Source organism: Trichosurus vulpecula, chromosome 1, assembly GCF_011100635.1.
Source record: "Trichosurus vulpecula isolate mTriVul1 chromosome 1, mTriVul1.pri, whole genome shotgun sequence".
Taxonomy (NCBI): domain Eukaryota; kingdom Metazoa; phylum Chordata; class Mammalia; order Diprotodontia; family Phalangeridae; genus Trichosurus; species Trichosurus vulpecula.
In genome coordinates, this window is record NC_050573.1 from 437,491,999 (window position 1) to 437,519,900 (window position 27,902).

At 37.9% G+C, this 27,902-nt stretch overlaps 1 protein-coding gene across 1 annotated transcript in view; it reads left to right on the forward strand.

Moving 5' to 3' along the window:
* Positions 1 to 27,902, forward strand: part of ARSB (arylsulfatase B) — a 231,377-nt gene that overhangs the window by 105,360 nt on the left and 98,115 nt on the right. The window contains exon 5 of the mRNA XM_036768105.1: positions 12,981 to 13,224. Coding sequence (XP_036624000.1) covers positions 12,981 to 13,224 — 244 coding nt within the window. The remainder of the gene's footprint in view (positions 1 to 12,980; positions 13,225 to 27,902) is intronic.

Consider the following 27,902-nt stretch of genomic DNA (forward strand, 5'->3'; position numbering starts at 1 on the left):
TATACATAAAGCACATTGCAGACTTTACGGCAATATATAAATGCTAGCTGTGCTTATGCTCTGGGTTGGTGGTGTTGAAGCTTTCTGGGTCTCTGAGGGGAAAGTCTTGGGTAGACAAATGGGAGGACTTTCCTCTAGTGGAAAGTATTTGTAGTTTGTTGCAAAAGCAGCTTCATCAGCAGAAACAGCAGACTCTCTGCCTCAGCCAAATTTATGAGGAGTGTAGTGGACAGATTTTGCTGGAGAATATAAGTGAAACACAAACAGGCTGCTTGTGATGCTGAGTCTTTAGGCCAGGGCATGGTAGCTTATGGAACACCAAAATAACAGCCATCGTCAGAGGCTCCTTGATGATAGCTGTTTCCAGCCAGTCAGCCAATGTTCAGTAAGTGCCTACTGTGTGCTAGGCATTGAAAAGACAAAGACAAAAACATAACAGCCCCCACCCTCTTTATGTCTGTGTCATGGCTGCCATCCAACAGAGTCCAAACATCTCATCTTTACCCTCAACCCTTTCACATACATACAAACAATAGTGACACAGAGGACTAGCATGATCACTGTTGTCTTTCAGATCCCTGCTCCATGCTGACTTTGTGAGGCCAAATGTTTTCAATCTGTCAAGGAAAATGGTCTTTCCAGCCTTTTTCATCCCCTAATAAATGTTTAAGTAGATATGAGATGAATCCCATTGGCATCCGACCATTATAAGCAATAAAGTTGGCCTTATTAAAGTTGGGGAATCTTTTGCTGTAACTATTTACAATCCTTTCTTATCTTCTTGTCGTCTTGGTTTTACCCTTTCCCTTGCATCCATCTTCCTTTATCTCAGACTCTTCTGGTGGCAACATCAGTTACTTGGAATCTGGCTGCCAGTTTCATTACATCAGCCCTCCCATCAGCTTTCTCCCATCTCAGCAGGGACTCTCTCCTTGCTGCTGCCTTCAGGCAGTTTGTGAAGTTGGATTAGTGTTCCACTGTGGACTCGAGGGTCAAAACATTGATCTGACCTGCTTCTTAGGACTCGTTCTGGCCTGGCCAGGCAGGAATTTCCTTGCTGGTGAAATAAAGAGCTGTAGAAACGCCTTCCTAGGTCATCCTTGAATAAATATTCTTTTTTGTAATGTTTAACTTGGATCAGAGGTCAAGGCTCTTACACCTCTTCTACTGATAACTGATGTACTTAAAATCATGAAAACTTATTGGAACCATTCAAAATAATAGTAATGAGGGAAGCTCACAATTATTTGTGTATTTATGGTTAATAAGTATACTTATTATAGGTTCTCATTATTAGGGCTGTTTTTTTTTCCTAGGGCAAGCAGCTCTTTTTAAAAAAAAATTATGGAATAAAACAAGTATTTCCATAACATAGTACAATAAAAAGATGATTATACATGAAACTGCAAATCTACTATGCACAATTTGCTATTTCTTTCAAAAATACAACAAAATTGTCATATAATTTTTTTTCTTCCCTCCCCTCATAGCAAGCAGCTCTGCTAGGCTATGTCCACACTAGTTAATCTAATTCAAGTTTCATGAATAACTGAAATAGAGTGTTTCTGCTTTGCATTTGTATTTCGTTTTTGAGCCTGCAAATTCTGGTCCTGTTTTAGGTCAGATGGTCTTTTGGGGTCAATGGAATATAGCTGAGTGAGTGTTCCAAGATTAGGCACCTTCCATACTGGGAGCAAATGCTGTCCTTAGATGCCCTCAGGCAGTTCTCTTTTACATCACAGGGACTTTCATGGGAGCTACAATTCAGGTGCTTATGACTTTGGCTTGACTTACTCCTTCTCAAGGTCCCAGGGGCCACCCCCAAATTATCCCAGAGACCATAGAGCATTTAAAGGGAAAATATACTCCTTAAAGGCGAGGCTAATGAAGATCATTGACAGCACCAGGCACAAATATGAAGTAAGAGAAATCTGTTTCCAGTACATCCTGTTGTTATCCATCCATCCATCCATCCATCCATTCATTCAACAATCAAACTATCAGTCAATCAGTAAGCATTTATGAAATGCCTAACACATTCCAGGTGCTGGAAATACCAGGAATTAATCAAGCCACATATTTAGGAGCTTATATTCTAGTGGATGAATATAGTAGGTACATATACTAACAGAGACAGAATAAATACAAATAAATACCAAGTAGATAAATACAAGATAGTTTGGGCAGGAAGGCACCAGTATTCAGAGGAAGAAATTGGGAAAAGTTTCAAAGGACAAGAGTTCTTTTGTTACAAAAAATTAATCTGTCCTTTCTGCTCTACTCCCACCCCAACCCATTGAGCATATTTAACAAACCTGAAAAACAAATCTTTTAATACCTGTCTACATAGTCCAGTGAAAGAAATTTCCATATTATCCGTATCTGAAAATGTATATCTTTTTACGAATTTTAAGTTCATTACCTCTCAGGAGGTGGGTGGCATGTTTCATATTTATTCTTTTGGATTCATGTCTTATCACTGCCTTGATCAGAGTTCTAAAATCTTTCAAGTTGTTTTTCTTTATAATGTTGTCATATTGTATAAATTGTTCTAGTTCTTACTTAGTACCAGTTCATAAATGTCTGCACAGTTTCCTCTAAAATTATCTATTTTATCATTTCTTATGGGCCTATAATATTACTATATACATATATATATATATATATGTAGCGTACTTCATCATCAGCTCTCTGGAATTATGGTTAAAAGTTGTGTAGATCAGAGTACTTATGTCTTGCAAAGCTGTTTGTCTTCTCAATGTTATTGTTACTGTAGGAACAACTTCCACAGTGGTTAGGAAAGTCAATTCAGGAACCTTTTGTTTCTTCCCGTGATGCCTTGTGCCACCCATTAGGAGGGTTCTCTGCATGAGTCTCAGGTGGAGAAACTCTTGTTATGGATAACAGAAGGTTTGATCTGAAGACTCAGGATAATTCCACATCCCAACTAGATTCCTTTGTGGATGAATGAAGTTATCATGATCTCATCTTGGTTTTTACTAGTTGGGAACAAGAACAGTAATCACCAATATGCTTTATATTTTTTCCTCATGATGTACTTTTAAGCTTATTTTGCATTATTAACATTTTTATCCCCCTCCCTCCCCCCAAGATGGCATGAAATCTATATACCTTCACATTAAAGTTATTTTCATAATAATGAAGTTGTAGAGAAGAATTATCACCAATGGAATGAACCATGAAAAAGAAGAAACAAAACCAAAAAAGAGAGAGAGAGAGAGAGCAAATAGTTTGCTTCAGTCTGCATTCAGACTCTGTAATTCTTTCTCTGGATGTGGATAGCTCTTTCCATCATGAATCCTTTGGAGCTGTCTTAGAACCTGGCGTTGCTGAGAGGAGCCAAGTCTATCAAAGTTAGACATCACAGATACCGTGTGTCTGTAATTGTGTATAATGTTCTCCTGGTTCTGCTCCTCTCACTCAACATCAGATCATGTAGTCTTTCCAGGTTATTATGAAGTCCATATCTTCCCCATTTCTTATAGCACAGTAGTATTCCATTATATGCATATACCACAACTCGTTCAGCCATTCCCCAATTGATGGGCATCCCCTTGATTTCCAATCCTTTGCCACCACAAAAAAAGCTGCTATAAATATTTTCAACATGCTTTTAAAACTTAATGAGATCATTGATCAGTTGGTGTTTGGGACATGAAATTTTGGAGAAGAAATTTTAATTAATAATAAATAGTAACCTCTGTTCAAGTGTTCTCCTGATGCTTTACTCTAACATGGAAGTGACCCTGGGTTCTTCTTTTTTCTCCTTTAAAAAAATGATTTGTTAGCTGTGTGACTCTGGACAAGACATTTAACCCCAATTGCCTTGCAAAAAATAAAAATAATAATTTGTTTTCACATCACTTTTATTTTCTTTTATTTATGTTTGTTTATTTTCTCTTACCTCCTCATGTTCCACTAGAAAAGACAAAAAAAAAATCCTTGTAACAAATATGCATAGTCAAACAAAACAAATTCCCACATTGGCCATGTCCAGAAATGTAGGTCTCATTTTGAAATATCTTCACCTGATTAAGATCAAAAGGCCAAGAAACAACATAGGTCTCATTCTGCACCTTGAGATCATCACCTCCCTGTCAGGCAGTGGAGAGTATGCTTCATTATCAGCATTCTGGAATTGTGTTTGGTCATCACGTTGATGAGAGTTAAGTCTTTCAAAGTAGCTTGTGTTTATAATGTTCCTATTTTTGTATAAATTGTTCTGCTCGTTCTGCTCGCTTTACTCTGCACCATTTCATACAAGGTTTCTGAGGTTTCTCTGAAACTACCTCTTCCATCGTATCTTACAGTAAAATAATGGTCTATTACCATGATTTGTTAAGCCATCCCCCAGTTGATATGCACTGCCAGTTCTTTACTGTCACCTTCATTGCCAAATATTTCCTTCTGTGCTCTTCCAAACTCCTTAACAAGTGACCTTGGGCCCTTCAAGGCAGTACCTTCAGACCGCAGCTCTCACAGATAGAAGTCATTCTTGTTGTTGTGGGAAGCCTTTGTGTGTTATGTCTGTGATCTAAGACTTTAAGTTCAGAGGGGTTTATCACTAGAGTATTGGCCATAGGTTGATGAATTCTTTTGGCTACCGCAACTCATTAATCAATAGAGTAGGGAGGGCATCGGTAGAAGGAATACTTAACAGAAATCATGGATCCTTGAGGTATTGATGTAATGAATAATGGATTATGTATGAATTTTGCATTATCTAACCATTCCTTTGTTTTGACATTACATATAGAGATGCCAGAGTTTTTATAACTAGGATTTTCTTTAGTGCATCGTTAAAAGTCTCTGTTCTCTCTCCTTTGCCATGAAAGCCATCTTATTTTGACTTGTAGCTTTACCTTAATAATTTCATTAGGAAATGAAACAGTAAAAGATACCTCTTAAAACTTTGACCACCACAGCAAAAATAACTTCTATTAAGAAGGAAATTAGAAAAAGAGAAAAGGGGGAGAGAAAACATTGTTTGAAATAGGATTAACTTTCTGTATGAATGTAACCAAGTTTTGTTCTTGGTTGATTGGAGTAGGCAAGATAGAAATCCCTTTCCTCCTTGGGATCATAGGGTCATAGATTTAGAGCTGAAAGGGCCTTTAGAGGTCACCTAGTCAAACACCCTCATCTTATAGATGAGGGAACTGAGGCTCAGGGGAATTGAGTAACTTCATAGGATGATAAGGTCATAGACTTAGAGCCATAAGAGATCTCAGAGGCCACCTAGTCCAACTTATCCTTGTTTTATAGATGGGGAAACTGAGGCCCAGAAAAAAATTGAGTGGCTTGGCCAATTTCCCGCAAGTAGTAAGTTGAAGAACTGGGATTCAAGCCCAGGTCTTGTGATTAAAAATCGAAAACTCTTTCTCTTGTATTACATTATTCTGACATCTTAGTGGAATATCATAATAGAAGCAACTGGTTAGCAGGTGTTTCCTCTGGGTTCTGTTCATGTATAATGATTCAGTGTTATTTTCATTGTTGTTAGAGAGAAGATAGTTAAGCTGAGTTGTAGGTGAGCTCTTTAATCTCTTCCCTTTCAATCAGCCAATCGACAAGCACTTATTGAGCCTACTATGTTACATGAACTGTGCTAGGGACTGGAGATAGAGAGACAAGAGTGAGGTTGTCCCTGCACTCAAGGAGCTTCCATTCTACTAGGATGCAGTATTCACATAAGTGAACACAAATACATACAAACCAAATACAGAGTGATGGGGGGGGGGGGACACAAAAAGTTGGGGGAATGAGGAAAAGCCTTTTGAAGGAGGTCACACTTCAGCTGAACCTTGAAGGAACCTAAGTATTCTAAAAGGCAGAAGAGAAGGGAAAAGGGCAATCTGGGTACAAAGACATGGGAGGTAGAAGGTCATAAGGAGGGAGCAACAAATAGACTGCACTGAATGGAGCATAGAACATGTGAGGGGAAATGATGTAAAATGAAGCTGCAGCTATATTGTAATGAGCTTTTAAATGTCAGAGGGGTTTATACTTTATCTAAGAGGCAACAGGGAACTTCTTGAGGAAGGGAAAGACATGAATGGTGCTGTATTATAAGAGTATCAATTTAATAGCTGTGTGGAGGAAGAGTTGGAGGAGGGAAAGACTAATAAGAATTAATTAGTAAATTAATTAATTGGCTATTTAAGTCATCCAGGTAAGAATTTATGAAGGGTGGCTTTGTGAGAGAAAAGGAGATGGATGTGAGAGATGTCAAGGAGGTAGAACTGACTGGTCTTGGCAGCTAATGAGCTTCAATGGCCCTTCAACAGATCTTTCTACCACAAAAACCCGACTGCTTAAACCAAATCCATCGAAACTTCCGAGCTCCCTGCCAAAGAAAACAAGATTTGGGGATTGAGAGAAGAAAGGAAATGGCATGATGTGTGCCTGACACCTCTTTTCTTTCTCCTCTGAATTAAAACTACTTGCCAATTCCCTGTTACTAATAAGCTAAATACTAGTTATCTTTCATCTCTAGTCCTTTAGACTTGACATGTGCTTTCTAGCAATGTATTCAATTTACCTAATTTCCATTATTATAAAACAGTGTGGAAGTCCCAGTGAAGTTCATCATGAGGGAATTTTACCTATATTTTGTACCATATATAGCCAAAATTAGCTGTATATATTTACATATTTTCAGTGTTTCTGCACGTTCATATTATTGTTGTCTTCTCTAGATTGTAAATTCAAATAAGGGTAGGAAATGTGTCTTTTACTCCATTCTACCTAGCACAGTTGTTTGCCCTGAATATCCCAAAGAGAGCTTAATTTTCAGAGTTGGCTTTTCCTTAGCCATTTTTCTCTGAGAATCTGGAAAAGTTTTTATATTTCCTTAGAAAAGTAGAGGCACATAGACTATTAGCACAGAACTTAGTCTGTGTCTATAGGCTTACTTTGACCATTTCATGGGTTCTTCCAGATGTAAGAGTGGGGGCTCATTTAATCAATCAGTGAGTCACCTAGTCCCACTTAAAAGTATGAACTAGGAGTGAGCAAGGCCTAGATGTCTTTATTTTAATCAATCATCAAACAAGGGCATTGGGCTAGGTTTGAGAAACCCTTGAACGTTAGATAAAATGTACTGATGCGCCAAAAAGGGTTTGTTGTTATTGGCTATTAAGACCTGTTCTTGCCCTGGTAGGTCTTCTATAAAATACCAGACCAGGTTGTTGTTTTTTTTTTCGTTTACTTCTTTGTTTGGTTTTTTATTTAATATTTTATTTTTCCCCAATTACAAGTAAAAACAATTTTCAACATTCATTTAAAAAATTGAGTCCCAAATTGTCTCCCTCACTCCCCTCCCCCTTCTCCCGTTGAGAAGGCAAGCAATTTGATATAGGTTGTACATGTGTAATCATGCAAAACATATTTCCATATTAGTCATGTTGTAAAAGAAAACATAGACCAAAATAAAAATCCAAGAAAAATAAAGAAAATTTTAAAAGTATGCTTTGATCTGTATCCAGATTCCATCAGTTCTTTCTCTGGGGATGGATAGCATTTTTCATCATAAGTTCTTCAGAGTTATCTTGGATCATTGTATTACGGAAAATAACTAAGATATTCACAATTGATTATCTTACAATATTGCTGTTACTGTGTATAATGTTCTCCTGGTTCTACTCATTTCACTTTGCAGCAGTTTGTGTGACTCCAGGTTTTTCTGAGAGCATCTCGCTCATCATTTCTTATCACAGTAGTATTCTATCACAATCATATACCACAAATTGTTCAGCCATTCCCCAATTGATGAGCATCCCCTCAATTTCCATTTCTTTGCCATCAGAAAAGAACTGCTATAAATATTTGGGCATAGTTCCAAATTACTTTATGTAATGATTAGATCAATTCACAACTCTACCAACAATGCATTAGTATCTCAATTTTCCCACATATCCTTCAACATTTTTCATTCTCCTTTTCTGTCATATTAGCCTGTGTAATAGGCATGAGGTAGTACCTCAGTATTGTTTTAATTTGCATTTCTACAATCATTGGTGATTTAGAGCATTTTTTCGTATGGTTAGAGAAAGCTTTGGTTACTTCATCTGAAAACTGTTCATATTTTTGATCATTTGTCAATTAGTGAATAGCTCTTTTATAAATTTGACTCATTTCTATATGTATTTGAGAAATGAGAATTTTATCAGAGAAACTTGCTTCAAAAACTTTTTCACAGTTATGATTGCTAACAGTATTTCTCCCCTTTTTATTCTATTCTCTCTCTCCTTTCACCCTGTCCCTCCTCAAAAGTGTTTTGCTTCTGACTATTGCCTCCCCCAATCCACCCTCCCTTCTATAAGCAACCCCCGCCCCTTCTCTTATCCTCTTCCCCTCTTACTTTCCTATAGGGTAAGATAGATTTCTATAGCCAATTGAGTGTGTATGTTATTCCCTCTTTGAGCCAATTCAAATGAAAGTAAAGTTCATGTGTTCCTCACCACCTCCCCCATCTTCCCCTCCATTGTAAAAGCTTTTTCTTGCCTCTCTTATGTGAAATAATTTACCCTGTTTTACTTCCCACTCTCCCTTTCTCCCAGTGCATTCCTTTTTATCACCCATTAATTTAATTTTTAAAGATGTCATCCCATCAAATTCAACTCACACCCATGTCCTCAGTATCCTTCTAACTGCCCCAATAATGAGAAAGTTCTTATGAGGTGCAAGTATCATCTTCCCATGTAGGAATGTGAATAGTTTAACCTTATTAAGCCCCTTTTGATTTCCTTTTCTTGTTTACCTTTTTATGCTTCTCTCAGGTCTTGTATTTGGAAGTCAGATTTTTTATTAAGCTCTGGTCTTTTTATCAGGAATGCTTGAAAGTCCTCTATTTTATTGAATATCCATTTTTTCTCCCTGAAGTATTATACTTAGTTTTGCTGGGTAGGTCATTCTTGGTTTTAATCCTAGCTCCTTTGCCCTCCAGAATATCATACTCCAAGCCCTCTAATCCTTTAATGTAGAAGATGCTAAGTCTTGTGTTAGCCTGACTATGGCTCCACAATACTTGAATTGTTTCTTTTTGGCTGCTTGCAGTATTTTTTCCTTAACTTGGGAGCTATGGAATTTGACTATAATATTCCTGGGAGTTTTCATTTTGGGATCTCTTTCAGGAGGTGATTGGTGGAGTCTTTCAATTTCTATTTTATTCTCTGGTTCTAGGACATCAGGGCAGTTTTCCTTGATAATTTCTTGAAAGATTATGTCTAGGGTCTCTCTTTTTTCTGATCATGGCTTTCAGGAAGTCCAGTATTCTCTCCTAGATCTATTTTCCAGGTCAGTTGTTTTTCTAATAAGATATTCCACATTGTCTTCTATTTTTCCATTCTTTTTGTTTTGTTTTATTGTTTCTTAATGTCTCATAGAGTCATTAACTTCCACTTGCTCAGTTCTAATTTTCAAGGAATTACTTTCTTCGGTGAGGTTTTGTACCACCTTTTCCATTTGGCCAATTCTGTTTTTGAATGAGCTCTTTTCTTCAGTGAATTTTTGTGCCTCTTTTTCCATTTGGGCAGTTTCTGCTTTTTCCTTATTGGATTTTTGTACCTCTCTTAGTTTTTTAAAGTGTGAGCTTCTTCAGTATTTTTTGTGCCTCTCTTACCAAGCTGTTGACTCTTTTTGCATGATTTTCTTGCATCACTCTCATTTCTCTTCCTGATTTTTCCTCTACTTCTCTTACTTGATTTTTAAAATCCTTTTTGAGCTCTTCCGTGACCTGAGACCAATTCATATTTTTCTTCGAAGCTTTGGATTTAGACTTTTGACTTTGCTGCCTTCTTTTGAATATGTGTTTTGATCTTCCTTGTCAGCATAGTAACTTTCTGTGGTCAGAATTTTTTTTCTGCTATTTGCTCATTTTCCCAGCTTATTTCTTGACTTTTAACTCTTTGCTAAAAGTGGGACTCTGCTTTAAGAGTGGAGGGTGCACTGTCCCACTCTTCAGGGATTTTGTGCATCTGTTTTCAGATACTTCTAGGAACCTTTAAGTTTTCAGTTCTTGGGGCAGCTAGGTGGCACGGTGAGTATAGCACTGGCCCTGGAGTCAGGAGGACCTGAGTTCAAATCTGGCCTCAGACACTTGACACGTTTACTAGCTGTGTGACCTTGGGCAAGTCACTTAACCCCAATTGCCCTGCCTTCCCTTCTCCAAAAAAAAAGTTTTCAGTTCTTCCAAGGTGGCATGATCTAACGAGAGGTGTTTACTACCCTCCTGGCCTATGCTCTGGTCTGTGAGTGACCATAAGCACTATTTTCTGCCTTGGAACTGTGATGAGGGTCCCTGCTCTACTGTGGCCACAAGCTCTGATGTGCTAGTGTTCCCCCTTGCCCTAGTATTGCCACCCAGGAATGCAACTTTTATCTGAGTATGGGTAAAGCAACAGAGTCCTGCCCTCAGTGCTAGCAAAGAGAACCCTATAATTTCCTTCTGACCATTTGTTCGACCCCCTGTCTGTGGGCTGAGAGCTCTGGAAGCAGTCACTGTGGCTGCTGATTGATTTACTCCCAAGGCCTACTCCTGGTTTGTTGGGGCCTGGTCTACACTGGCATGTCTTGCACTAGACTGTGTTCTACTCTCACCATGGTGCAACAAACTGAACTTTTAAGTTCCCTTGGGCTGGAAAATTGTTTCGCCCCAGCTTTTTTGTGGGTTCTGCCACTCCAGGATTTGTTTTAGGGCATCGTTTAAAGGTCTTTGGAGGGATTTTGGGGAGAGTTCAGGTGAGCCTTCTCTCTGCCATCTTGGCACCACCTTTCCTAGACCAGTTTTGAACCCAAGAGGTTCTAGTGGCAAGTGAGGAGACAGTTATCCTAGCCATGGCCCCTTAATAAAAGGATTTGTTCTGTAAAACTTGGACTCAGTCAAAAGGCTGCACCCAAGGACCTAGAAGTTCACATGTGGCCTTGAGGCTGCAGGTTCCCCACCCCTGAATTGAACTTACTAAAGAAAGGCAGGTTCAACACCCTTTCCAGAGCTTCTTAACTTGGGGTCCATGATCTCTCTCTCTATCTCTTCTCTCTCCATTTAACTGTGTGTGTGTCTGTGTGTGTGTGTATGTGGGTGGGTGGGTGGGTGTGTCTATGTATATATATGTCTGTATACACATATATACATATATTTGTGTTTTTATATATACAAATATATATGTGTGTTTGTGTATGAATATATGTATGTACATGTGTATATAAATAAAACTTTCAGTTAATTTTTTTTGTAATGGAAATATATTTCATTATTCATATTTCATTTCATGCAATTAAAAACATTCTGAGACAGGTTCCATAAGCTTAACCCAACTGCCAGATGGTCCATGATACAAAAGAACTCTTGTTCTACAAGGAGGTCCACAAAAAATCAGTACCATGTCCAAGGGGAATTTCATGAGTACCCCATGAAAGGAAAAAACTGGGAGCTGGGAATTACCCTTTTGTCCCATGGACTCTCTCAGTTTGAGTCCATTTTCTCCTGCAGCCTGTATATTCTGGTGAGGGAGCATATCAGAGACTTTTGAGGGGATTATTTTCTACCAACTGTTCTTACTACACCACCTGAGTAAATAACCCTTTACAAAAGTGAATTAAGTCTGATTGACTGGTTGATATCAACTGCTAATCATAGGAGGAAGCCCACCACTGGGCTTATGAATTATAGTATTGGAGGAAAATCAACACTTGCAACCCCTTGGAGCTACCCTTAGAACCTACAAGGGAAATGTGGTTGCCTCCCTCTTGGAACCCAACCAGCCAGGGTGAATGGGAGTTTGGTAGAGTGGCTCTAAGTATGTGCTACAATGTAAAGCCTGTAGCTCTTCAAGAGCTTGAATTTCTGTATTAGAATATCTTATTTTACTGTTTTAAATTCTATAGGGCACATAGTTGTCATGGGGCTTCTTTGGGTAATGGTGATGACTTATGAGTCTCCTCAGTTATTGAACTCTGAGGAACACTTCTCTCACTTACCTTCTTCATTCCCTGTGTCATTTAGGAAAGTAAATAGCACAGATCTCCAGCAATATCCCAGACAAGCCCAGCTTGTCAATCTGCCTTGAGCAGAGAACTCTTTCATAGTACTTTTTCTTGTTTAATGGCTGTTCTTTTGGTCATTCAGTTGTTTTAGTCGTATCTAACTCTTCATGACCCTATCTCACCTTGGCACAGGTACAGAAATGGTTTGCCATTTCATCTCCAACTCATTTTAGAGATGAGGAAACTAAAGCAAATAGGGTTAAGCGACTGGCCCACACAGCTAGTAAGTATCTGAGGCTGTGTTTGAACTTGAGTTTTCCTGACTCCAGGCCTGGTGCTCTATCCATTGTGCCACCTAGCTGCCTGTAGATTAATTTAGCCCATTGAATAAATCCTCAGTTTACACACTTGATCATCTCAGATTACTGTGAGAGTTGTGGAATATCCATTTAGAGTTTTGTAGTAAATCAGCAAAAACCAGACAACTTAATTTATTCAATGTGTTGGTTAATTTTACTGAATTTCATTTTTCCCTATTTCTTTTTTATTCTTTGTTACAAGGTATAGCTTCCTGGTTAGGGAGGGTAGGAGGCACCTATTCAGAAATAAAGGTGATATAAAGACAAATACATCAACAGAAATTAAAAAAAATACATATAGCCTAAAGTTAATCAGACCATCTTGTTAACTCTCTTACTGAGAGCCATAGTACACTAAAAAGTGACTTGGACTTAGTCTTTTCATCTAAACATCATGCTTCAATATCCATAGTCTATGGGTTTTAGGCTACACAAAATTCCATTAATAATTCTGATACAAAATCCACTTCTTTGAGACATAGATCCATCTTGAGGATTTACTATTACTGAATTTCCACCTCACAAATGGCCTCAGACCCCTGGAGAATTAAAAGATCTCATCACATCTGTATATGCTAACATGGTCTTTATACACATATCTAATTTTTTTTCCAGACAATGGTGGACAGACTTTGGCTGGGGGCAACAACTGGCCACTCAGAGGAAGAAAATGGTCACTGTGGGAAGGTGGAATTCGAGGAGTAGGCTTCGTAGCCAGCCCCTTACTGAGACAGAAAGGAGCGCAAAGCTGGGAACTCATCCACATTTCTGACTGGCTGCCTACTCTAGTCAACCTTGCTGGCGGACATACAAATAGCACGAAACCACTAGATGGCTTTGATGTGTGGAAGACTATCAGGTAACATTAAATTACATGAGTATTCTCCGTGTAATAGTCGGTTCTCTAAGAACAGTTTGGCTTAAGTAAGATGAGACCTACATACATGAATAATAACAGCTGACATTTTACATGGCATTTTAAGGTTTGCATAGTGTAGGACATACATGACTTCATGGCCAGACTCACCTTCTTTCCTGTTCTGACAGGGTTACTGTACTGGTCATCAGGGATCTGCTGTAGAGCAGAAGTAGCGTTACATGGGCCCAGGAAGTGTCCTGCTGCACTCCAGAGTGCTGTCTCAACCAGATAAATATATAATTGGGAAATATTTAACAAGACACATAAAAATACAATAAAACTTAGTGTCACATTTTAAAACTAAGTCAATATAGCCATCTCTAGGGTGGGGGTAGGAGGGGAGAAAAAAAGGAAAAAAAAAGAAATTTACATGATAACTTTGTTGGCTATTTGGAGGGAAAAGCAAGTTGTACTTGGTAGATTTGCAGTTTCATGTGCGATCATCTTTTTTTATTTTACTGTGTTATGGAAATGCTTTTTTTGTTCCATGAATTGAAAATAAAATAACTTCTTTTAAAAAATAAAAAAAGTTTCAACTGAAAAAAAATATATGTGTTCCACAAGGATCTTTACCTTATGGGTGAGCAGCCCCCATTTCTATTTGAGTTTGACACCACTGCTGTAGATAATAATGATTTTCCTAGATATTAGTAGTGTTTAAGACAAATATTTCACATTCTTCTTATGGAAAAGAAGAAACATGATGGTTCGGTTAGATGGATATGGAGGTAGCTGGCTGATGGACAGACTCAAAGCAGTCATTAACATTTCAGTGTCAAGTTCAGCTAGCCTTCAGTGACGTGACTCAGGAATATGCATTGCAAGTAATCCTCCACTCACCTTCCAGCAGATCCAACTTTCCAAGTCTTGTTTAGGGATTCCTAATTTGCCATAAGAATCTATTACCTTGTGGTTCCACTTAGAATCCTCATGTTTCAGACAGGTAGCCTGCCTAGACTGATGTTTCCTTTCCTGAACACCACTTCCTGCTCCCTCATGACCATACTTCTCAGCCCCATCCCTCCTGTATCTCTATCCAGTCCTATGTTAACCTGCCATTGTGTCTGGTCAAGTCCCTGCTCTGTGGTTAACAAACTGTCCTTCATGTTAGACATGTGTCCTATCCCTGAAAATTACTTTGTGCATATTTTTCCTTTAATTTTCTTTGCATGTTTTCTCCAGATTGAATGTAAACTCCTTCAGAACAGGAACTGTTTTGTGCCACCACCATCACTACCACCACCACCCCCATTGCCTGGCATAGTGCCTTGCACATAGTAGGTAGCTAATAAAAATTTATTGAATTGAATTTTTGTCGATAAAATTATGAGTGATCAATCAATAAGCATTTATTAAGTGCCTGGATAATAGTATTTTTACCACTTGATTCATAATGTAAGGAGAGTGCTCTGTAAACCTTAAAGCTCTATATATAAGCCATTATCATGGTAGTCATGGCATCCAATTACTGCATTCTGCTACATGCAGGAAATGGATTTAAGATTCATCAGTCAGAGGTGGTGATAGGAGAAGGTGGGGGGGTGGCAGCTCCCATAGATGATTTTCACCTAGAAGAAGAGAGCATAAGCTATTCAGAGCTAGAGACACTTTAGAGATCATCTCTTCCAACCTGTTTATTTTATAAATGAGGAAATTAATTCACAGAGATACTTTGAGTACAGGACTGGTGATAGGTCCTATGTCAGAATATCAGCCATGTTATGATGGGGAAGGACTTATAACCAGAAGGTTGGGTTTTTTTTTTGTTCAAATCAGTCATTTTTTCTATTGCGTCCAACTCTTCATAACCCCATTTGGGATTTTCTTAGCAAAGATACTGAAGTGGTTTGCTGTTTCCTTCCCCAGCTTATTTGACGGATGAGCAAACTGAGACAAATTGTGTTAAGTGACTTGCTCAGGGTCATACAGCAGGGAAATGTGTGAGGCCAGATTTGAACTTAGGAAGTCTTCCTGAGTCTAGGCCTGGTGATCTATTCACTGCACCACTTGGCTGCCCAAGTTGGCTATAGGGGATGATAGCTGAGCTTCAGCCACTGATGAAGACTGGTTACTAAGTTAGAGAGGAGTTAATAGTCCTTATCAGTAGAAAGGGTATCCATAGCAGTGAAACCACAGGTCCTTGAAATAAGAACAATTCACATTTGTATAATGCTTTAGACTTTACAAAGCATTTTACATGTATTATCTTGTTTGGTCCCGTCTTAATACACTTAGGAAGGTTTGAAATACAAAGTCCCATACAGGGAGAGGCAATGATCTCTTCTGTCTGCCACTTATGTTGCCTGGGAAAAAAAGCCCAAGGGGCATGTAGTTCAGTAGAGGACCTCTAATCACAGCCCTGGTGTTAGGGAGAAGGAGGATACACCTGTCATGAGGACACATGGCTTCTGATTCAGCCCTCGCTTTCTACATTCCCTAAGTCAAAACCTTGGGCTATAAGTGTGGCTGCAGCTGCTGAATCCTCAGTCACAGCCCTGGACAACTGCTCATGCTTTGAAGGGAAGAACTGACGTCACTGGGAGGCCCACTACCACTGGAAAAATGCAGAACAAGATGGGAGCTGATAGAGAGAAAGTAAAGCAAGCAAATCTTATTGAAGTTGTGATACATTCACACAGGGGAAGGGTGGTCAAGGGAGATGGATACAGGGCAGTTTTATGGTGTCCCAGATGGAGTTTAGGATGAAGCAGAGTAGATTTATAGAGGCTTCTTATCCGAGTCAAACTAGACCAGGAATTAGGGGCAGGGAGCTTGGACCTAATATAAAGGTCATGGTTCAGGAAGGAGCTATGGTATTCTATCTTCACAACAACCCTATGAGATAGACATTGCAAATATTATTTCCTTTTTATATATGAGGGGAAAAGATGATGTTCAGAGAGATTAATACCTTGTCTATGTTTACAGAGCTAGGAGACAGGACATGGAAACCTACATCACTCACACCAACCTTTGACCAACCCACACTGGTGTAGCCCTGATAGGATTTTATTTTCTCCATCAAATCTATTTTGGAGTCTATAGCGGAAAATGATCTATCAGTGTCGTTTTAAACTCCTTAAATTTTTTAAAATAATTTTTTTCAATTGTCAAGCATTTTCCCCTGCCTCTACATACATAATCAGAGAATTTTTTTTTGAAAAACATCTTATCCCCCAGAAAATACAGCCAGTGATATTTCTGTGAAAAAAATGTAATGTCCCCTCCCATGCATGGTGTGTCATCACTGGACAAATGGCCAGGAATAAGTGGCACAAGAAGAATGGAACATAATCGACACTTATTTATTTATGGAAAATGTTTCCCTGCCCCACCCCTCAACTATTTGGAAAATGAAAGTCAAAAATTGGAAAAAAAAATTTAAAACTGATAGGGGTGTGATCTCAGTGTCTAAAACTGTAGACTTTTAGAAAATATTTTTAGCACATCAGAATCAAATGCAAGTCACTGATCAGCCACTCCTGGATTTTTTCCGCTCTTGAATCTATAAACTGTGATATTTGGAACAAATTAAGACTAGACTATGGAATATTTATCCCATAGGAAAAAACCCTTTCCTTCATGGGCAGTATGGTATATAGAAAGAGCACTGACTTTGAAGTCAGAAGACCTGGTTCAAATCTTGGTTCTACTATTTACTATTGGTGTGACCTTAGGCAAATCACTTAACCTCTCCTGTCTACATTTCCTTATTTGTATAATGAGGGGATGGACTAGATGGCCTTTAAGGTTCCTTTTTGCTCTAAATCTGTGATTTTATTTTTCCAGGATAGGTCTGGGGAGATAGGTTTGCCTTTAGGAGGTCCTAAATGGAAAACCATGATTAGGCTTTTTGTTAACAGTCATTGGTGGCAGAATGTCTTTATCTGTGGCTTACATTGAATGTAGACATATGGAGTGAGAGAAGAGATGTGGTATGACTAAGGAAACTTTATCTAGCCTGTGTGCTGTCAAAAGTTGGACCAGAGAATATGGATGTATCAGAAAAAATGATCAACAATACTGGAAATACTCATGTCTTGTGGGATAGTGGTTCAGTGTTTTGTTTTCTTTTTTTTCTTGGCTTACAATTGTCTCTACTTTTTAAGATATTAGCAAGGGGAGATAAACATTGAAAGAAAACACCATCATCTATGAACATGTTAGCTTATCACCATATTTAATTATCTATCTGGATACCCATCAATAGAGGAGTGGCTTAATAAGTTGTAATATTGAATACTGTCATACTGTTAAGAAGGGAGGAAAGAGGAGGTGGAGCCGTGATGGTGGAGTATAGTCAAAACCCAGCTAGACTCCCCCAACATTCCCCTCTAAACAACTTTAAAATTAACTCCTCAAATCAAGTTTTGGAGTGACAGAGTCAACAAAAGGTCAGAGTGAGACAGTCTAAGACCACTTAGGAGGTTGACAGGAGAGGTCTGTGACACTGGGGTGGGGGCCTGCCCAGAGTCCATGTTGTGCAGCACCAGCAGTGGGCCTTGGAGTCTACTGCTGTGGTGGTGGCAGTAGCAGCAGCTTATGAAGCTCTCAGTCCAGAGGCAGTAAGAGAGGTAGACAAGAAGATTGGTCAGGAGATTACAAGGGACCTTTCGCTAGCACTGGGTACAGGTGATGCTGATTGCAACTCCATTGCCCATAAGCAGTTCTGGGTCACAGTTCTCAGACAAAGAGGAACATTAGTGTTTGTGGCTATAGGAGATCAGGGGACAGAGTCACAGTTCCAGGGCCAAGAGGAGTGATAGCAGCTACAAGGGAGGAAGGGTCTTTCATTGGTAAAGACAAGAGCATGGACCAGTAGAGCAGTTACAACACCGCTCCCTGCATTACACCATTGTGGAAGCAGCAAAAACTTGCACACCCCCAGAACTAGCTGTGAAACAAAGAGCACAGAAAAGCCTGAAGCATGTGACAATGCCTCCCCACCCCGAGGTGACCAGAGATGAACTTTAAGATAAAAGTTCAGAGTTAAGAAATAGGCCAGAAAAATGAGCAAACAATAAAAAAAGAACCTGACCATAAAAAGCTACAATGGTGGCAGAGAAGATTAAAACATAAACTCAGAAGACAACAGCATGAAAACAGCCACAAACAAAGCCTCAAAGAAAAATGCTAATTGGACCCAAGTCCAACAAGAATTCCTGGAAGAGCTAAAGAAAGAGATGAGTGGTAGAGGAAAAATTTGGAAAAGAAATGTGAGTGATACAAGAAAATTATGAAAAAAGAATTCACAACTTGGTCAAAGAGGCATCTTAAAAAACAAAATTGGCCCAGTAGGAAAAGAAACACCAAAATTCACTGAACAAAAGAACTCTTTAAAAAGCAGAATTAACCACATGGACAAGGAGGCACAAAAGCTCACCAAAGAAAATAATTCCTTAAAAAATTAGAATTGGGCAAGTGGAAACTAATGACTCCATGAGACATCAAAAAATAATTTTAAAAAGTCAAAAGAATGAAAAAAATAGAAGAAAATGGGACATTCAAACACAAGACTTTTCAACATAAAAAGAAACATGACAGGGAACTCATAAGAATTCAATAAGGATAAACTGTTTACATTCTTATATGAGAAAATAATACATATAACTTTTAAGAAGATTATCACTATTAGAGCAGCCAGAAAGAGTCTACATAGATAAAGGGTATAGGTATGAATCATATGGGTATGGGTGGTGATCTAAAAAAAAAACGAAGGGGTGAGAAAGAGGGATGCATGGTGAATGGTAATGGGACAAGCTCACCCATAAAATGGAAACAGACAGCAGAATGAATTTGAAACCAGAATCTGACAATATGTTGTTTACAAAAGACACTTTTGGAACAGAAAGACCCACACAGAGTTAAAATACAGGGCTGAAGCAGAATCTGTTACGCTTTGGCTGAAGGAAGGGGTAGCAAGTCATGATCTCAGACAAAGCAAAAGTAAAAACAGACCTAATTAAAAGGGATAATCAGGGAAACTACAATGAAGTAATATAAAAATTTTTTTGCCATTTCTCAAATATATAAGGAACTGAGTCAAATTTGGAAAAATAAGAGCCATTCCCCAATTTATTAGTGGTCATGGGATATGAACAGGCACTTTTCAGAAGAAATCAAAGTCAAGGGTAGACATATGAAAGAATGCTCTAAATCAGTTAGAGAAGGGCAAATTTAAGCAACTCTGAGGTACCACCTCACATGGGAAAAATAGGTACACTAATGGACTGTTTGTGGACCCATCATTCTGGAAAACAATTTGGAACTCTGCCCAAAAGGCTATGAAATAGTGCATACCCTTTGATCCAGCAATACCACTACTACTAGATCTGTGCCCCAAAGAGATCCAAGAAAAAGGAAAAAGACCTGTAAGTACAGGAATATTTATAGCAACTCTTTTTGTGGTGGCGAAGAATTGGAAATTAAGGGGCTGCTTATCAGTTGGGGAATGGCTAAACAAGTTGTGGCATATAATTGTGATTGAGTACTGTTGTTCTATGGGAAATGACAAGGGGGGTGGTTTCAGAAAAAAAAAAAAAACATGGCAAGACCCATATGAACTGATGCAAAGTGAAGCACAAAAAGCCTTGAGATCATTGTGCATGGCAACAGCAATGTTGTAATGATGACCAACTGTGAAAGATTTAGCTACTTTGATCAATGCAGTGATCCAGGACAATTCCAAAGGACTCATGATGAGAAAATGCTGTCTCCCTCCAGAGAGAGAACTGATGAACACTGAGTGAAAATGGGAGTATAATTTTCTTACCTTTTTTTTGCTTTTACACACAATATGGCTAATATGAAAATGTTTCACATGTATAATTGATATAATTTTGCTTGCCTTCTCAGTGGGTGTGGGAGGGATATACATATACATACATACATACATACATATATATATATATATATATATATATATATTTAAAGTGAGGAAAGAGATAGTTTCATCTTAGATAAACTGATATAGAGTAAAGTGAGCAGAACCAGAAAAATAATTTCTCTTATAATATCAATATTATAAAAAAAATGAACAATTTTCATGGCTTTTGTAAATTGTTGCAGGATAGAGTGGATGGAATCAGGAGAGCTATTTATATGACAACAACATTGCAAAAACAGCTTTGAGAACTTTAAGAACTAAAATCGACATGATCATTTATCATTCTAGAGGATCAATAATGAAATATGCTATATATGACAGAGAGGTGATGGGCTTAGGGTGTGGAATGAGGCATACTTCTCTCTCTCTCATTAGATTTATGTGTGTGTGTGTGTGTGTGTGTGGTATACAGCCACTGAAGAATTTGTATCGCTCGACTGTGCATATTTGTTAAAAGGAATTAGTTTCTTTTTTCCCCCAATGGGATCCAGGTTGCAAGGGAAAGAAAATAGGTTTCTGTTCATTAAAAAATCGAGAGATGGGGAATGTTATAGATGTGAAATGTTGTTTGAACTTTCAGACAAGGTCACCATATTGCTTATTTTACTGAACCGTTGTACTTTGTTACTAGAGACCTCTCAGGGAGGGGGAGTAACCTATATATGTCTGCAATGTAAAACAAAACACAGCAATAAAAGTGAAGTGTACAAATGAAAAAAAAATCTCCATCTGTCTGAATGCATGTTTAAAAGGAATTATACATGGGCTTTGTGGAAGAGGAAGATTTTCTTTTTCAATCATATCACAAATGAAGACAGTTGCTGGTTAAACTTAGCTCTGTGGGATGGTGTAATGGAAAATACTTAGCCATTGGGACTAGGTTCAAATTTCAGTTCCATCACTTACCACACGTATGATCATAGATAGGCTATTTCACATCCCTGGGCCTTAGTTTCTTCATTGGTGAAATGACGAAGTTGGACTAGTTGACCTCTAAGGTACCTTCCAAATATAATATTCTGTGATCTTAAATTAGGTTAACTAGCTATACTGTATTAATAGACTTTCACTGGGTTATTTAAAAGGGGGGGGAATAGAATGATGTCAGGAAAATAGTATAATTAAATAGGATTTTATTGACCATTTGGAGGTACTTTCCAAATGAATTAAATTTTATTTTTTTAGAATTACTCTATAAATTATTTTATTACTTTAGTCAGAGTCAGCGTGGGGTAACAGAAAGAGTACTAGACATGGAGTTAGAAGGACCTGGGTTCAAATTTTTGAGATCAGAAGGGAGACCTATCAACGGGGCATGTGGTTCTTGATTCAGCCTTTGCTTTCTCCATTCCCTAAGTCAAAAACTTGGGATACAGATGTGACTGCTGAATCAATCCCCTTTACAACAGGTAAAATATTTGCATTACCTACCTCATAGGGATAGTATGAGAATTGCTAGATAATGCATGTAAAAATGCTTTGCAAATCTGAAAGTTTAAAAGTGTAAGCCAATGTGATTATGTGAAAAAAATACAAGTCCCTGAAGAGAATATCTTTACGATTGGAATTGACTTTAAAATGGCCCTTCATGGACACAACAGCATCTGCTAAAGCCTTTGACCTACTTACCAGGGACTGCTACAGGAACAAAGCAGCCAAGTGGGAGATGGTTATCTCGCAGCTTTTTACTAGGATAGACTCAGCCTTGTAGTTGGCCTAATAAAGAATCAAGTCAGCATCTGAGGCCTTGTCTCAATGTCTGATTCTGTTCAGTTCAATTTAGCTTGCGCCTGTGTAGAACTCTGTGCTAGGGAAGATTAAAAAGAAGTCCCTGGGAGTTTACTGTCTGGTGGGAAGATAAGAAATGTAGATAGCTTTTAGGCCTCTGAAAGGTCCTAAACAAAGGGCTATGTGAGGTCTGAAAGGAGCCTAGGGATTAGAGAAGTTTCTTTGGGGGAGGTCTTATTTGAGTAAAGGTTTGAGAATGAAGTAGGAATTCTTTGGCAAAGAGAAGTGAGGGAACTATTTCAGGCTTAGGCTACAGTGTGAGAAAAGTCATGAAGACAAGAAAACAGAGGGCATTTGTGGACTGTTTAATTTGACTGGAGACTAAAGAGTGCAGAGAGGAGATAAGGTAGGAAAAGTAGGGTAGCACCAAATTGTGAAGAGTCTTGAATGCCGGGCAAAGGAGTTTGAACCTTACGGGGATGATGCAACCAGCTCCTTGCATAAGAAAGATTAGTGTGGTCCTTATATGAAGATGGACTGGGGTAGGGAAATGATGGTGGGAAGATCTGATGAGAGGCTGTTTCATTTGTCTAAGTGAGCAAGAAGGAGGACCTATTTTAAGTTGGTGACTGTGGGAATAGAGAGGAGGGGACAGATGGCGCAGATGTGGAATTAGAATCGACAAGACTTGGTAGGCAAGCTTGAAATTTGAGAGACGGTATGCGATAGGTGAAAGAGGCTTGGATTTTTTTCTACTTTTAGTTTATTTTGTTTTTAATTTATGGAATAAAACAAGCAGAGACAATAAAAAAGATGATTGTACATGAAACTGCAAATCTACTATGCACAACTTGCTATTCCTTTCAAATATACAAAATTATTATGTAAATTTGTTTCTCCCCCCCAAAGATGGTCACCATTAGACACAAATAGGTGTGTGTATGTGTATGTGTGTGTATATATGTATGTTTGTATGTATATATGTATGTATGTGCAAAATTATTGTAATTGTAAATTGTAATAAAATTGTAAATATGTTGTAAAATATGTAAAACTATTATGCTGCTTGCTAGCTGTGTTATCTTGGGCAAGTCAAGTCACCTCTGAGTCTCATATTCTCCATCTATACAATATGTATAATGGTATTTGCTCTGCCTAGCTCTGTGGTTGTTGTAAAAAAAATATGCTTTGTAAACTTTTAAAGCACTATAGAGATGTGAGTTTTTATTATTTCTGGTAACTAGTTGAATGGGGAAGGTGAGAGAGAAGAAGGAGTCAAGGATAATGCCAAAGTTTCACTTCCTGAAGCATGATACCATGGACAGAAATAGTAAAGTCAGAAGGAAGAAAAGATTTAGGTGGGACTAGATTATAAACTTTGGTTTGGATATGTTGGGTTTGAAGTAGTGGTAGAATAGTCCTGTATTCTATGTCAAGGGGACCACTGGAAATGCTGATCTATTGTCAGAAGAGAAGTCAGGTCAGAAGTCAGAGATTAAGGTTTTAGGAGTTATGTTCCTAAAGAGGGCAATTGAAACTGTGGAAGTGAATGACCTTGGCAGAGGGAGTGAGCAAGGGAAGAGAGAGAAGGGGAGAGAGAGAGAGATGGAGAGATGGAGAGAGGGAGGGAGGGAGGAGGGGGAGAGAGAGAGAGAGAGAGAGAGAGAGAGAGAGAGAGAGAGAGCGAGCAAGCAGAATCTAGGATGGAACCTTGGGGTCAACAAACTAAAGGGATTAAAAAGTGAGTGAGGAGCCAGTGAAAGAAATAGAAAAGGAGATGTCAGAGAGGGCAGGATAGTTTGTGGACCTGTGATAACATTGGTGTAGAGAACTCCAGATAAGGAAATTCCCTTTACTGATTCAGGTCAGCACTTTCTCTTAAGCCTAGTTATTGTGAATCACACAGCCAGTATGTGTCAGGGGCAGGACAGGGACCCAGGTTTTCCTGGCATTTGAGAGAAGTTCATGAAATCTACAGGAGGAGTGTCAGGAAGAAAGGGTTGGCCAGTAGTCTCAGGTGCTACAGAGAGGTCAAGGACCATGAAGACTAGGAAAAAAAGGCAGTTTTATTTTAGGGTTAGAATGCAGTTTGTGACCTTTGAATGAGCTGTTTAAAGACTACTTTAAATGCTTTTTTAAAGCTAATATATTTGACTGACATGGAAGGTTTTGAGAAAAGGTTTGAAGGTATAGTGAGAGCAGTAGCCTAAGGATCCACCAACACAGTTTAAGCTAGGTTTCTTTTTTTTTTTCTTAAAAATTATTGAAACTGTACTCAAGACTTATTTTTTAAACTTTTAAAAATAAGTGTTTATTATCTTTCCCTCCCACATCCCACTTCCCCACCAAAAAGAAAAATAATAATAAAACCCTTGTAACAAATATGCATAGTCAAAACAAATCACCACACTGGCTGTGCCCAAAAATGTCTCATTCCCATTTGAGTGTCCAGAGATAGGGAGTAACATGGTTCTCATCAGTCCTCTGGAATCATGGGCATCGTGCTGATTGGAGTTTGTAAGCCTTTCAGAATTGTTTGTTTTTACAGTATTGTTATTATGTGAATTGTTCTTATTCTCCTCACGTCATTTTGCCTCAATTCATATATATGTCTGTCCAGGTTTCTCATCCCTTTAGTCATTTTTTACTACATAATAGTATTATATTCATATATTATAGTTTATTCAGCCTTTCCCCAATTGATAGGCGCCTCCTTGATTTCCCGTTCTTTGCCACCACAAAAAGAAATATATATGCTATAAATATGTTCATACAAATATAAATATGTTTATATGTTATATGTTTATATAAATCTATGAGTCTTTTTTTTCTTTCTGTGATCTCTTTGAGGTATAGACCTAGTAGTAATATGGCTGAGTCAAAGGGTATGCATAGTTTAGTAATTTTTTGCATAGTTCCTAATTCCTTTCTAGAATTACTAGGCCAATTCACAGTTCCAACAACAAAACTTGTTTTCCTATAGTTCCTTCAGTATTCCCAGCTTTACCAATCTGTCGAGTATGAGGTAGAGCCTCAGAGTTGCTTTAATTTGCATTTTTCTAATTATTAGGATTTGGGACATTTTTCATATAGCTGTTGATAGCTTGGATTTCTTCCTTTGAAATCTGCTTGTTCATATCATTTGACTTCTTAGCATTGGGGGAAATGGTCCTTATTTTTATAAATCTGAAAATCTTGGAAAAGGGAACTTTATCAGAGAAACTTTCTATAAAGATTTTTTTTCCTCAGTTACCTGATTTCCTTCTAATTTTAGCTGTATTGGTTTTGTTAGTGTAAAAATTTTTTTAATTTTATGTAATGAAAATTGTCAGTTTTATCTTCAGTGATTCTTTCTATCCCTTGTTTAGTCATGAACTCTAATTGGTTTAGGAAACAAACATCTTATGAAGAGCTCCAGGAAGCCGCTGGGAGTTAGGAAGGACTTTTGGTAACATTCTTGCAAGAGCAGGTGCCCAGCAAATAGGTACCCCTAGTGAGACAAATACACGGCTTTTTATTTCCTAGTCCCAACTCGTATTTCCCACCCGTGTTTCTCCATTGGCTGGGTACTGAAGGGTTTACAACCTATCCAGAGTGCCTAAACTCCCCATGTAAGTCTCTACCCATTTTCAAGAAGGGCTTTTCCAGCTGCCACTTAAGCATCTGCATCCTGTTTAGCAACTTGACTTTTATGCAGAAGTAACAATTTCCTATAGTGATTTCTCACATTGTTTTTTCACATCATCTTTTATGTCTAAGTTATACATCCATTTAGTGTATATCTTGCTTTATGGAATGAGATGTTGGTCTATACCTAGTTTCTGCAAGTCTGATTTCCAATTTTCCTGTTAGATTATGTGGAATGGTGAGCTCTTACCCAAGTAACTGGGGTTTGGGGATCATTCAAACACTTTTCAAACTACTATGTTTATTTCCTTCATCTGTTGTATATCTAATTTATTTTATTGATGAATCTCTCTTTTTTAATATTTTTATTTTATTTATTAAACTTATTTATTTACTTTTAGTTTTCAACATTCACTTCCATAAGATTTTGAGTTCTAACTCTCCCTATCTCTCCCCTTCCCCTGCCCCAAGATGGCATGTAATTTTATATAGGCTCTACGTATACATTCATAGTAAACCTGTTTTCACATTACTCATGTGAGAACCCATGGGAGAAGCCATGAGAAAGAAGAAACAAACAAACAAAAAAAGAGAGCGAATAATATGCTTCGCATAGTTCTTTTTCTGGATGTGGACAGCATTTTCTATCATGAGTCTTTTGGGGCTGTCTTGGATCTTTGCATTGCTTAAGAAGAGATAAGTCTATCAAAGCCAGTCATCATACAATGTGACTGTTACTATATACAATGTTCTCCTGGTTCTGCTCACTCAGCATCAGTTCATATAAGTCTTTCCAGGTTTTTCTGAAATCCACCTGCTTATCATTTCTTATAGCAAAATAGTATTCCATTACATTCATATACCACAATTTGTTCAGCCATTCCCCAACTGATGGGCATCCCCTCAATTTCCAAATCTTTGCCACCACAAAAAGATCTGCTATAAATATTTTTGTACATGTGGGTCCTTTTCCCATTTTTATGACCTTTTTGGGATACAGACCTAGAAGTGGTATTGCTGGATCAAAGAGTATGCACAGTGTTATAGCCCTTTGGGTATAATGGTTGTATCAGTTCACAACTCCACCAGCAATGTATTAGTGATCCAATTTTCCCACTTCTTCTCCAGCATTTATCACTTTTCTCTTTTGTCATGTTAGCCAATCTGATAGGTGTGATGTGGCACCTCAGAGTTGTTTTGATTTGCATTTCTCTAATCAATAGTGATTTAGAGCATTTTTTCATATATATAGATAGCTTCAATTTCTTCATCTGAAAACTGCTTATTCATATCCTTTTGACCATTTGTCAATTGGGAAATGACTTGGATTCTTATAAATTTGACTCAGTTCTCTATCTGTTTTAGAAATGAGGCCTTTGTCAGAGACACTGGTCATAAAAATTCTTTCCCAGTTTTCTACTTCCCTCCTAATCTTCGTTGCATTGGCTTTATTTGTGCAAAATCTTTTCAATTTAATGTAATCAAAATTATCAATTTTGCATTTCATAATGTTCTCTGTCTCTTGTTTGGTCATAAATTCTTCTGTTCTCTATAAATTTGACAGGTAAACTATTCCGTGCTCTCCCAGTTTGCTTATAGCGACCTCTCTATTTCTTAACCAGTACTGAAGCATTTTGATGATTACTTCTTTGTGGTGTAGTTTGAGATCTGGTACTGTGAGGCCCTCCTCCTTCCCACTTCTTTCATTATTTCCCTGGAGATTCTTGACATTTTATACCTCCAGATGAAATTCACAGTTATATTTTATAGTTCTATAAAGTAATTCTTTGGTAGTTGGATTGGTATGGCACTGAATAAGCAAATTAGTTTAGTTTAGCTTAGATAGTATTGTTATTTTTACTATATTGGCTTAAAATACTCATGAACAATTAATATTTCTCTAATTATTTAAGTCTATCTTTATTTCCATAGTGCTTTAAAGTTGCATTCCTGTGTGTGTTTCAACAGGTAAATTCCCAAGTGTTATATAATTCTGTGGTTATTTAATTTTTTTTAAAAATAGTATTTTATTCCCCCCCCCCAATTACATGTCAAAACAATTTTTAGCATTTATTTTTATAAGATTTTGAATTCCAACTTTTTCTCCCTCCCTCCATCCCCAACTCCTAAAATGGTAGGCAGTTTGATATAGGTTATACATGTGCTATCATGTAAAACAAATTTCCATATTAGTCACAGTTGTAAAGGAAGAAACAGATCAAAAAGGAAAAAAACATGAAAAAGAATAAAGTGAAAAAAGTATGCTTTGACCTGCATTCGATGCATCTTCTTTATCTGGATGTGGATAGCATTTTCCTTCATGAGCCCTTTGTACTTGTCCTGGATCATTGTGTTACTGAGAAGAGCCGAGTCATTC